This window comes from Ovis aries, chromosome 26 (genome assembly GCF_016772045.2).
Source record: "Ovis aries strain OAR_USU_Benz2616 breed Rambouillet chromosome 26, ARS-UI_Ramb_v3.0, whole genome shotgun sequence".
Classification (NCBI taxonomy): Eukaryota; Metazoa; Chordata; class Mammalia; order Artiodactyla; family Bovidae; genus Ovis; species Ovis aries.
The window spans coordinates 24,726,281-24,739,646 of record NC_056079.1 but is presented as its reverse complement, the minus strand read 5'-3'; the positions used below and the strand labels follow the sequence as shown (position 1 = coordinate 24,739,646).

The 13,366-nt window shown below is 34.3% G+C and overlaps 1 protein-coding gene across 2 annotated transcripts in view; it reads right to left on the bottom strand.

Moving 5' to 3' along the window:
- Positions 1–13,366, bottom strand: part of TNKS (tankyrase) — a 153,465-nt gene that overhangs the window by 67,893 nt on the left and 72,206 nt on the right. For both annotated transcript variants that reach the window (XM_004021749.5, XM_042241375.1), the window contains exons 4-5: positions 8,762–8,798; positions 7,919–7,994 (exon numbers count right to left, since the gene is read on the bottom strand). In XM_004021749.5, coding sequence (XP_004021798.5) covers positions 7,919–7,994; positions 8,762–8,798 — 113 coding nt within the window. The remainder of the gene's footprint in view (positions 1–7,918; positions 7,995–8,761; positions 8,799–13,366) is intronic.

Genomic DNA, 13,366 nt, shown 5'->3' with positions numbered 1-13,366 from the left:
CCTTAACACTCTGCCAGCCAGATGGATGTTTCTCAAGCTACGGCTGCAGTTGTAATTTAACCGACCCTATAAAGTCTGGTTAATTTGGAGAGACAGAGGAATCACTTTAGATTCTTACAAGTCTATACTGAAGTGTCACGTTTGTAATTTCACTTCTAAATTGAATTTTAATAATGAATCATACTCATAGCAAAATGATTTCATCTCACTTCTTTTTTTACCCCTCAACTCATCTATGCGGAAAACTGCAGGAAACTTGGGTCTTTTGGATATGAGTATAGGAGAAATCAGGGGCTTCCCTGGTAGCTAACTGGTAGAGAACCTGCCTGCCAATGCAGGAGATGTGGGTTCGACCCCTGGAGATCCTCTGGAGAAGGAAATGGCAACCCACTCCGGTATTCTTGCCTGAGAAATGCCAAGGACAGAGGATCCTAGCGGGCTCCAGTCCACAGGGCTGCAGAGTCAAACACAACTTAGTGACTTAGTGTGAGCATATAGGAGAAACCAAAGTTCAGAAGAGGGTGGCTAAGCTGAGCTAAACTGAATTCCTAAGTTTTACCACCTGCTTTTTAACACATATCCCTTTCTACCAAAAGTTTTTTTCTCAAAGAGAGAAACAAAACATGGTTGGCGTGGGTACTAATTACCCTCACCAGTAGAGATGTCATGCTAGACAAAATAGAGACTGTTTTAGTAGAAGTGATTCCCTAATGAAAAATAAAGAAGGCATTTAAGCCTTTATTGTTATAAAATGAATATACACAAGCATAAAGATTTTATACGGTATATCCCAACATCAGCAGGCAAGAACACTTGCTCTCAGTGATTTCTGCCTTACAGTATGACACGCACTACTCAGTAAGATGTACTTAAAAGAAGTGATTTGATTAGATACATAATTTAAGTATTTGAAGAGTTCCCTCATGCAGACTTAACTGCACTTTGACCTTCCTATAATCCCAAGCAACATCTAAACTATGAGCCAGAAAAGCTGGAAATTAAAAAATGCTTTGACCTTTTCTAAACCAAGATTTGGCAAGAACAGAGGAGGATGATAAAGGCCACTAAAAGCCACAGGGATCTACACATGTGTCTTCAGGTAACACTAAGACTTTCTTAAAGGTGAAAAATGCTGTATGTAAACTTTATTCTAGATATCAGGTGTGACTCTTATATAATCCAATTCTGTATTATTAACTCTGATGAAAAACAACAAAACACATAAAAATCTTAAGATGTTAGAGCTGAAAGGTAAATCTGAGTTCATGAGGCCCAAACTCATCATTTCTTAAGCTAAAAGATCGAGAATTCAAGAGATATAATAAAACTTGCCATGATCACACAGTTAGTAATAATTTTCACTTAAAACTTGGTCTTTTGGCTTCAATGTTCTGCTTTTTCCTGCAATGTCATGACCAAAAAGATGTGCATAAATTGTGTTTTTCTTTTTTGCATTCTGAGGGGAAAGTATCTTAAATTGTAAGATACAAAATAAGTAAGCATACCAAAAGAAATAAATGTTTGGTGATTTATTTAAAAATGTTCACTTGTTCTTCCAAGTAGCTAAGAAAGAACCATTTTCAGTAATCCACCTGAGAAAAGACACAAACTTTCTTGCCCAATAGATAATATGCACTGAATTATATAATAGGCACTGAGCTGTATTTTCACATAGGGTATTTCAGTTAGCTACTAGTACATAACACACTACTCCCAAAATGGTAGGTTACTTGGCTGGTTCTTCTGCTCTGTGTGGTATGAACTAGGTGTTAGGATGGTTAGTGTCACCTGGAGGCTAGACTGGACACTCAACTGAAGCTCAAAGTCTAGGACACGTGGAGAGTTAAAAGTCATTCAGAGGGTGGGATGATTTGAGAGAATAGCATTGAAACATGTATATTATCATATGTGCAACAGATTGCCAGTCCAGGTTCGATGCATGAGACAGGGTGCTCAGGGCTGGTGCACTGGGATGACCCTGAGGGATGGGATGGGGAGGGAGGTGGGAGGGGGCTTCGGGATGGGGAACACATGTACACCCGTGGCAGATTCATGTGAATGTATGGCAAAAACAACTACAATACTGTAAAGTAATTAGCCTCCAATTAAAATAAATAATTTTTTTAAAAAAAGAAACATAAAGAAAAAGAAAAAAAAAAAAGAGCCATTCAGATGGTTAACCAAGCTTGGTGGGGGTTTTTGACTAGAGGCCTCAGTTCTTCATTTTCCATATGAACTTCTCCACACGGCTGCTTGTGCTTCCTCACGGTGTGGCATCTGGGTTCCAAGAAAGAGTATTTCAAGAGCAAAAAACTGCAGCTACCAGGCCCATTCCGTGGGTTAGTCCCAAACCTGGCATAGCATCACTTCAACTTTATTCATCAAAGCAGTCCTAGTCATTGTCCACAGGTTGTGTGGGAAAGGACCAGTCAAGATCATAAATAAAGAGAGGCTTGGTTCACTGAGGGATCTTCAAAGTAACAATGTGAGGATTGTTAATATCCATTCCAACATGATATTTAGAGAAGACTTACGCTGAAGGAGAAAGCTGTTCACCAAGAATACTGTATGAGAATATGACAAATTCATATAATCCTAAATTTAAGTATGAATACAAAAAACATTGCACTAATCTTATTTATCCTTTGTACCTCACTGGATGTGCTTAAAATGGAATTCAAATGAACATCATGGCATTATTTTTCAGCCAGATATTAATTTTTAATAAAGATATTCCTAAAATGGGCATATGTGTCTTATGAACACATATCTCAATTTATAATCTGCAAAAATAAATTTATTGATTACATGTGATGTGGGGTGGACAGGGAACAGAGACCAAGTTTCAAGACAATTAATTCAACTGAATGTGTTACAGATTACCTGGTAACTTACATTTTACCCAAATGCCACCTGGGACTGAGCTTGGATAATATACAGTTTAAGTGGAGAACTAGGGACTGTTAAAGTACTCAGAGGTATGGATGTGCATGCTCAGACACTCAGTCATCTCCGACTCTTTGTGACCTCATGGACGATAGCCCGCCAGGCTCCTCGGTCCATGAGATTTCTCAGGCAAGACTACTGGAGTGGGTTGCCATTTCCTTCTCCAAGGGATCTTCCCAACCCAGGGATTGAACCTGCATCCCCTGCGTCTCCTGCAATGGCAGGTGAATTCTTTACCATGTGTCACCTGGGAAGCCCCAAAACTATGTATATGGCTATTCTAAATATGTTCAAAAGCTTTAAAAAATGTATCAAAGGAGTGGGGATCTAATTTACTGAGGTTCTACTGTGGGTTATATTAATCACATAATTTCATTTAATCCTCTCAAATGTCTTGTGGAACGGGAATCACTATCCCTACTTGGTAAAGAATACACTGAAAACTGCAGTGCCATAGCCACACGCTTAGAAAGCAGACAAGCAGAGAACAGAATCCATCTGTTTAGCCTCAAAGCCTATTTGCTCTTTCAACCCTATCACACAGTTTTTTATGGTATCTTCGAGGGATGGTATTACACTCTACTTTTTTTCTGATTGATCTCCATTAAAAAATAGTTTTTAAACACTTTACTTTTCTCCATTTCCAGAGTCTTATTCATTATTAACTATTTTATGGAAGCAAACATTTACACAGTAGAAATTGGACATTTAAAGAAACCCTTCAGTAATCTTTCTGAATTTAAAACATGCTTCTCCAGTTGTCTTTCTAAATCTAAATTTGTGGTTTCTTACAGAAGAGCATACATGTCTAAATACTAATGCTGTCAAAATAAAAGAGCTAGGAAAAAAACCCCAAACCTCACCTCAAATCTACATCGTATAACTGCATCATAGCAAAAGGAATCACATCTTTAGGCACTGGTTTCAATGTCTAGGATAGTATCTTAACCATTCTATCAATTTTGAACTCCAACTGAACCAATACTATTAAATACACAATTAGCTCCCATGACATTAGCATAGTGACCTATACATGGTATGTATTGAGTGCTGACTGAATGAACAAAAGCAGCAGAGAGAAACCACCAGAAATTATACTGAAAATAAAAATTCCAACCAAACTTCACTTACTTTCAATATTTAATGATGTACAGTTACAGTAATGGTAGGCATAGAAACTGCATGCAAAGATACATATTTCGGAATACATACAGTGATGTCAAACTTCAACTTATTCCTAGTTATAAGGAGGGGATAAATTTAGGACATTTATTTTGGAAGGGGATATAGGCAATCAGGAAAGGGACACAGAGAGACCTAAAAGAATTCTGGAAAGGGTTGAGTGTTGGAATAATTTGAGATGTATTCAAATATTAGTTTTCATGCACTGTAAAATCCTTATAAAAATTAATATTGAAAAACGAGATGACCAGCATCTTAAATTTACATATCAAACAAGACTAGAATATTTGGATAATTGCTAATAAAACATCTGATCTTGACAGAAAATGCTGTAAAGGAGATTAAAGGACCAGAAATATAAGTTCAAAACTACAAGAATTATAGAAGGGAAGCAATCTGTTTTAAGGACCTGGTCACTACAATTCAAAATAGGAAACTGGAATGCTATGTCTAACTATATCAATGCCCTATGTTTCTAAAATGGCCAGCATTAGAATACATGTATAATTAAATGAAAGTAGCATTTTAAATCAAAACATTACTAAAAACATTTTTGCCTTTGCTTCTTAGGGAAAACAACAACAACTGGAAATTTTTAGAGGAGCCAAGCTCTGCTTTGATTCACATGTAAATAAAACAAAATATAACAATACAAACTACTTAAAACCTTATTCACTATTTTCAGACTCTACAGGTTAGAAAACCAAATGTCTGTCGGAAATAAAAATTTTAACCACTCAGATTATTACCTAATTAGATAATCATCAAGTCACAGTATAGAATTAGGTGACTTTAAAATTTACACTGTCATTGTATAAGCCCACATACTACTTGAAAAAGGAATACTAAAGTCTAAAACCCCTACATATAACTTGGCAATTTCTCCACCTACTAGTTGTATATAAGGATCATTTCTTTTCTAAAAACATTTCAAAATTGACATTTCCATGGGCTTTTAAAATTCACAAACCAGGAATCATAGTAAAACCAGAACCAACCAAAGATTCAGTTAAGCATTAAGACAGTCATTTAAAAACCTATTAAAAATGAATTCGATTCTGCATTGTGCTCTAAAATGCAAATCAAGAAATGAAACTTCATATACCTTCCTATACACGTAAAGCATCTGTGTCCTCTTGTTAATATACAATCTGACTTCCTTAATTCTAGATAAACAAATGAATTAAATGGCCTGGAAAAATACTGAATATATCAGGTAGACTTGTAACTTAGCAGCTAGATTTGCTTACACATTCTCTTGACATCAACAGCAAGAAAACAAAGAGATTTTCATAACTAAAGGATCTTTTCCCAGCCTCCCTCAGCACCTAGATTATCTACCAGTCTATGGCTTCAGTGAAAGTGGTACATCTAATAAGAATTGCTCTGTGCCATAAATAAGGGTAGTATCTAAAAATGCACAGTATTCAATTTTAATCATGAAATTTTATTTGCATTTTGCATACTGATGAACAATATTGAATGATTTTTTATGTTTTATGCATAGCACCAAAACCTAATAAATGCTTAAGTCTAATTTTCTTTTTCTAGCTAATGTGAGAAAATTGATAATCTAAAAAAGTATAGGGGCACATTTTGGAAAATTATTGCATTATTTATATGTTATGAGACCTTCAGTATAATAATAATATCTGAGACATTTAAAATGTTCTACCTATTAAGATATATAATTCTCCTCTGTGTTATAATTACTCAAAAATAAATTAATAAAATAATACTAGTAATAATATATAATAACAGAAAATACACAATTACCCATTCATCTACTTCTGAGTTAAATTCCTACATGGCAAAGAGTACAGATGATTTTTTTTCACTCACAGGATAAAATTATGTTCACTGGGGAACATATTTGTAGCCTAAGCTTCTTACATGCAAAGTGCCAGGCATACTCCTGTACAAAAGAGAGCTAACAGACGAGTAGAAGAAAACGATATGTATGAATAACTACAGTTCAAGAACTCTGTGGTAAATGCCACAGAGTAATACAGAAAAAGAACCATAGGAATTTGAATGAGGAATATATTAGTTTCAGCTACAGGAATAAGGAAAGGGTATCCTCCTTTGGGGAAAAGGAAAAATAAAGAAGTTCTACCTATTTGTGTAGGGTTGAGGCAGAGAGAAGAGGTAATTTGTTAGTTATCAGAGTTCATGCTCCTTACTTATCATGATTTACTGAGCCAGAAATGGGGTTGTCAAGGTATAAGGGTGAGGAAGGGAGAAATAAGGCTGGGATAGAAACTGACTCCTATTACAGTAATCTCACATAAATTTTGCAATATTGAAATGGCTGTGAGAAACTGAAGCAGGCTGGGTTCTCAGGGAGTTCTGTCTAAAGATATAGCTGCACTTACAGATAAGACAGCCTTTTTGTGCATAGTGATAAAAGTCACCTATCTACTAGGAGGATACAAGCAAAATCTGGAACTCAAAGTAACTCAAGAAAGTTAAAATTTCCAAAGCAACTTCAAAACTGAAGGGAAAATGAGAAGTTATCATTTGAAAACATCTCCCCAAAGTCATTCATAGTACTGAATAAATCTCTGCTAATTTATAGCTTAATTTATACATAGTTTAACTTTACAAGAAAGTAGAAGTCTCTCTTTATTTATTCAGAGAAAAATGGAGACGTGTTAGATGGATAAATGTTAGGCCACACGAAATAATATTCAAGCCATCTTCAACAACAACATATATTCAGAAGGATTCAATTCAATGCCACTATTATATGAATTACATTAGAATAGGGATAACAGTGTGGAGGTGTCAGGAAAGCTGAATAATTTTAATCTATAAAATTATCACTCAGAGAAAAATGATTTTTTAAAATGCAAAACAGCTCATTATTTCTAAGGGGGTACCATCCTTCTGATACCATCTATAGCATATTTTTGATATAAATAATTCCAAAGCAGTTAATTATTTAAATATTAGGTACAAGATAATTTTCTTCAGTGTCTACATTTACTTTAAAATTGTTTTAGGTTTTAAAAATATAAAAGCTATCATTTAACATTAAAAAATTAATCACATTTAAAAAAAGACTTTATAGTACAAAGTACTTTTAGGTAAACCACTGCAAAACTTTGCAGTTAAATACCAAAGGATATAAAGGGTTATATTTTCAGTCTAAATTCAGCAAGAATACTAAGCAGAGAATGAAGATACCAACTGCCCATTTCATATATTACCTCATGATAAGTGTGTATTAATATAGATATTTTTCACTGCTCTAATCTACTTTCTTTCAATATATAATGGTGAAAACTTAGCCAATGGGGGGAAAAAAAAGGCAGGGCTGTTACAACAGACCTGAAAAATCATTAGCATTTCTCAGCTTGAGAAAGTATTGGTTATCTAGCAAACAAATTTTCCTCTGCCAGAAAGAAACAAAAAATACACATATCCTAACAAAGATGGGTAATTAGGACATAAACAAAAATTTTTAATTTTCATAATCACACATAGAAAATAATATATGTTGTTATAATCGTAATCACCACAAAAGCTGCAGTTCCATTTAACAAATAACTTTCAGTGTCTGACATTTAAGAGAAAGGGCTTAAAATCCTTGCTTCACCGCCTCTATGAATATGTCACAACTGCCAATAACAGATACGACAGCATTTCATTTACAGTGAAAAGATGCCAGTGAAATGCAGCCGTATATATATGTATACACACACACACATATATGCCAACTTCAAAAATTTTTACTGCAAAGCAAAAAGAATCATTGAAGGGGAATATTACATCTTAAATGACTTACCTTTCGCCCATCACTTGCATGGCAATTCACATTTAGAGGAGTCAGTAAAGCCATTAGTTTTTCTTCATTACCACTCCTACAAAAAGGTATTAAGTCAATTCCTATAAAATTATAGTGCTTCTTATGAATATTTATGGGTATTTTTCACAACAGAATGGAAAATCATATGACTTCTTTAATTTCTTTTTTATGGTTCTGAATGAATGTCTTTTGCTATACTTAATTCAATTCGATCAATATATTCCTAATTAATTCCTGTTAATCATCATATAGTGGTATATCTTAGATAAGAGAGCTTTCTACATTATTATTTGCTTTATTTATCTGCATAAAGTCATGTTCTTAATTACAAACAAACTTTAGTCTGATAAGTGATCTAAAACACTGGAGTTAAATAAACATACAAAATGTTGTAAAAAGCTAAGCAATTAAATTATAAATGAACAAGAACAAAAGAAAATGGATGAGAATTTTAACATTTACTTTATGCCCCTCATTCAAGCTTGGCTAGAAAAATTTCTAGAGAAAAATACAGATATAGTTCTTTAAATACTCCAAGAATATGAACCGAAAAGCTGGGCAACTCGGGTTTGCAGGTACCTTAAGAAATGTTCCAAATAGAATTAACCTTACAATCATCACCATATCGAAAGACAGTCTCATTTAATACACTAACCGTGCAAAATAAAGTATACAAAGATTTAGTATAAGGTCTTAGCCACATTATCTCATAAAATCCAAGCAAGACAATAACATGCTTTAATTTTTATAGTCCTCTACCTGCCCTCCCCTTTTTCTCCCTTAAATGCCTGATACTCACTTAAAATGAATGGAATCACTTACCTAGCAGCTTCTAGGAGTTCGTCTTTCTTGTATTCACCTAGATGATTGCAAAATATCATGCTGTTAGCATTTGGCAGAAGACAGATTAAGAAATGCAGTAGGCAGCAAATAGAGAATTAAATAGAGAAGAACAGAAAAAGAGAGTCCACACCCCGCTGGGTGATGGAGCCGTGACGTTAGCCAGCTTGTGCAGGCAGCATCACCAGTGCCTTGGAGACGGGCAGCAAATTGACGCAGCTTCTTGTCCAATCCTCAGATGAAATAGCTTTCTTCAGACGACCAATGAATGCTAAATCTCGTGTCCAGAAACACATTCCCTCTGATAACAGCATGCCAGTTGAAGACAATGTCCCCTCCCCCCTTTTCTATTCAGACTGTCACAGTATACTTGTGAAGCATAATACATTCTGAGACAAAAGCAAAATAATGTGGCTGTTTAAAGGTACAAATTACTAGTCTTCAAAAATCCTCAATTTTCTTTTAATGACATGGAAAGTTTTTTTCCAAAAAAAAAAAAAAAATCCATATAACCATTAATTACCATTGCTGAGCTTTATAGCAGTAGAAAAAAAAAAATCAGGATCATGAAGCCTTTGCCTCGATAGGGTAAGTCTGTAGACTAGAAATACGTGAACTACGTACCAAATGCTATGAACCCCTTGGAGGCAGTGCTCTAAAAACCCATGAATATGTTCTTAAATGACAGTAATATTCTAGCATGCTGCAATCTACACTTTATGCAAATTCAATACCAAATTTTAAAAACAATAAATTTTTAAAATATTTTTTTAAAAGGAGACTAGGGTCTCTCAGAATGAGCAGACATTCATCTATTAAGATGTGGATAATATTTTTCCATTCTATTGCTTAACATACCAAAGACTGAAAATAGGTATATACTTTACAATTTTTAACACAAATGTCTTAGGGCATTCAAGAACTAAAAAGCAAGTCTTTGCCAGCACAATTGAAGGACAAGGAATTTTAATAATACAGAGTTTGCTCACTGAATGAATAAAAAGAACAGCTAGGACCATGATTCAGCTATAATATGCTGACTCAGTTTGCTATATCATTAAAGAAATAATTACATAAAATGTCTAAGCAAATAGTTATATGAAGGCAAATATTAAGTGTGTATACATATATATGTATAAGAAATAAAATTTTTGATTACGATGTTGTAATTCTATTAAGAAATAAGCTTAATTTACTTTTAAAAATCTTATCACTTATAAACATGATTTTTTTTTTGCATTTTGTTTGCTTTGCTACAGAATGTAGAATACTGATGCAAATATTTTAAGGACATCTCAGGACCATTAAGCACATGTTTAAATTCTATAACCCTTCATTAGCAAATATTTTTTTAGTTTAAACATTTCTCTTGATTCTTGGGTTAAGATTTTATTAAAATCTAGAAACTGTGAGCAGTAATTTTCAAACCAGGAAAAAGCTGTTAAATATCTATTCTCTCCTAAGAGAATTTTATATACCAATGAAGTCATTGGTTCAACAATATATGTGAATAAGCTAGAATGCTTGCTTCACGATAAGAGTTTGCCTTTCCAATTTCCATATATCATATCCCAGATTCTTCAACTGATTGACAGCTTGAAATCTATATTATAATCCCCTAGCAAATAAGGTTCTTTCCAAAGACAAAAATCTGCCCTTATTAAATATTTTAGGTGGCAATATGGAAGTGAGTGAGTCAATTTAAGATTCTTTTGAGAAAATGGTTCGACCCATACCCTCAAAATGCCTTAAGAATCAAGAGCAAAGTAAGTTAAATTATGGAATTACCTATAAAAGTCACTCATTTAGTCAAAAAACATTTATTTGAAAGGCCTATAGGCCAGGTTCAAAACTGAAAAAGACATTATCATTTCTGAACTCAAGAAGTAATAGTCTATTAAACAAGACAAACAAGTAAACCAATGATGAGAGTAGGAAATGAGTCTTACAGAGCGCTATAAAGAGTTTAAAGGCCAATCTAAATGGGATAAATAAGAAGCAGGCTAATTGTAGTCCAAGGAATGTTTCCTGGAAGAGGGAAAACTTGTGCAGGGTTTTTAAAGAAAGAACAGGTGATACTCTGATGAAGGGTGGGGGAGAAGGAAGCAACCAACGGAAAAGAAATGAGACAGGAAATGGCCACTTTAAACCTGAAAAAAAAGGACATTTCACAGGGGACTGAGTAAAAACTAGGCAGAGAAGAAACAGAAAGATCACATGAATAGCACTCTAAGAAGTCTGAACTTTATTTTGAAAACAATGAAAAAATACTGAAATAGTTCAGCAAGGAGAATGCAAGGTGTATTTAAAGATTTGTAAAAGTTTTGTGATTAAAGTTGTACCATATTCCACGCCAGTGAACTTTTTGTTGGAGAGCAACGTGGCCCAGAGTGGGGGTAATGGGAGGTGAAAACAATAAATTCTAGCATAGCTTATATTTTGGAGTAAGTTATACATTTCCTGAGATACAGTAATCTGAAATTGAGAACTGAAAGCAGCTACTATTAAAATTAAAGTCACAGTGAAGCATGACTCCAATAACCTAAGAAAGAAAATCACACAGAATTTGGGATCTTCAAAGTTCAAATCAATCCTCTTACCTAAAATTCTCATCTAGTATAGCTTACTGATGTTTTCTCCAAAAGGCACTTTTCTTGGCGGGGGCAGGGTGGGGGGCGGGGGGGGGGGGGGGAGAGTTATTCCCTCATAGTTAAACCGATAATAAACCAAAGCTTTCAAAAGGAAACATATAAGTACAACCAAAGGCGTCAGACTCAGGTGATACAAATGACTTCCTACTCTTAGAGTTAGAGATCCTAGTACTTTAATCAGCTTTTCTGCAATACATTCCAACATCCACTATCTGGTGCCCGAGGACCACAATCCATAAACAGTGGAAGCGATTTTTCAAATGCTACACTGCAGGAACAACTAGCATACTGAATTCAGAGTCCCTCACACACTCTGACAACAAATCTGAGCTACTTAACAGCTAAACCCCTTGTTCTATTTCATTTTAGCTGCAAATCTGAAAATATTCTGGCTGAGATTCTGGTGCTTTATGGAGCATTTATATTCTTTAACCACATCCAGATAAAGGCTAGCAATAGATCAGCCAGAAAGGAAAGCAGGCAATTATAGTCAAGATAATAGCATTCAGGAAAGGATAAAATAGATGGCTTAAAAAATATATTTTTATTAGAATAAAATAAGTGGGATTAAAAAAAAGGCAAGCCACAAAGTTTACTTTCCAATGCCTGAACTGTTTTTATTAGTAAAAATGGTTTATTAGTATAAGTATTGACAGGATGCATAGAAAGATAAATACACACACACACAGACACAGGCATACACAGTGGGGGACAGGGATATCAGTCACTGTGTTAAAAAGAGTATGCTGTCAGAAAAAAGGTTAAAAATGAAAGTTAAAAAATAAAGGATAAAAGTAAAATTCCCCTTTGTACTTCTCTGAGGTAGTTAGAAACAACTTCTCTTTCACTTACTATGAAGGTAAAATTACTTTGTGAATAAAAATGAAGAAAAACTGAATCAATAAACAGAAGTCATAATTATTGACTTATCTCAATTTCAACATCTTAAAGTGTTTTTGTCCCTTTCTTCAGCAACTGACAGGATTCAAAGCAGACTAAGTTTTCTAAAAATGAGTCATTTGCTTTTGTTGAGGTAGAACAATATGGAAAGATTATGAACACAGAATCATAAATTCTAGAAGCAATAAAGGACTAAAAATGAGTTGTAACCTTTCTTTTCTCTACTTTGAAACCAAGCATAACACATGCCTATCAGTAACATCTTTTGTTATATGCAATGAGAGGGGATGTAATTTGAAAGTCACCTTTCTCTGTCACCTCATCCCCAATTTCAGAATTGCTGTCCTAAGGGATCATCAACATATTCATTTACAGTTAATGAAACGGATGCCAAGGCAATTAAATGAACTGTCTAAGGTTTCACTGAGTATTATTCACTATCTGTCAAGCCCTGAAAAATGCTAACATGTGAGCAGAAACTAACCAAATCTGAGTTTTGGAAGAAGTGACGGAAACAAAAGAAAAGAGTAACAAAACAGTAATCGCAACAAAATAGTTTTAAAAACAATGACAACAGCTAGCTTTAAATAGGCCAAACATATTTATATAACACAAGCCAAATATTTCCATCAAAACTACTTTAAAGTAATGAACTTCCACATGAGCTTGTAAATGTGGGGCCCCCCACCCAAAAATAGGTATGTAAATTTTACATTCTAGTTTAACATTTTGGACCAAAAGAATAGGAATGGAGAAAATGTATTCCAGGTCTATTAAAATGACCGATGCATTTTGCATTTCCCATAGCACGCATTAATTTCTCATGCTTTAGGTTTCTCAAGAGAAGAGCTATGTAAAGACTTCAACCAAGAATCTCAGTTAACAAGTTTAGGGACTCAGGTTACTGAGTGCCAAAACCATGAATTGATCATTCTCATATAGGTATTTTTTCATTAAAGTGCCAACAAATACAAGAGATGAACTGATTCTTGTAACTAAACTGACAGCCAATATGGGGAAATAAAATATCAATTTA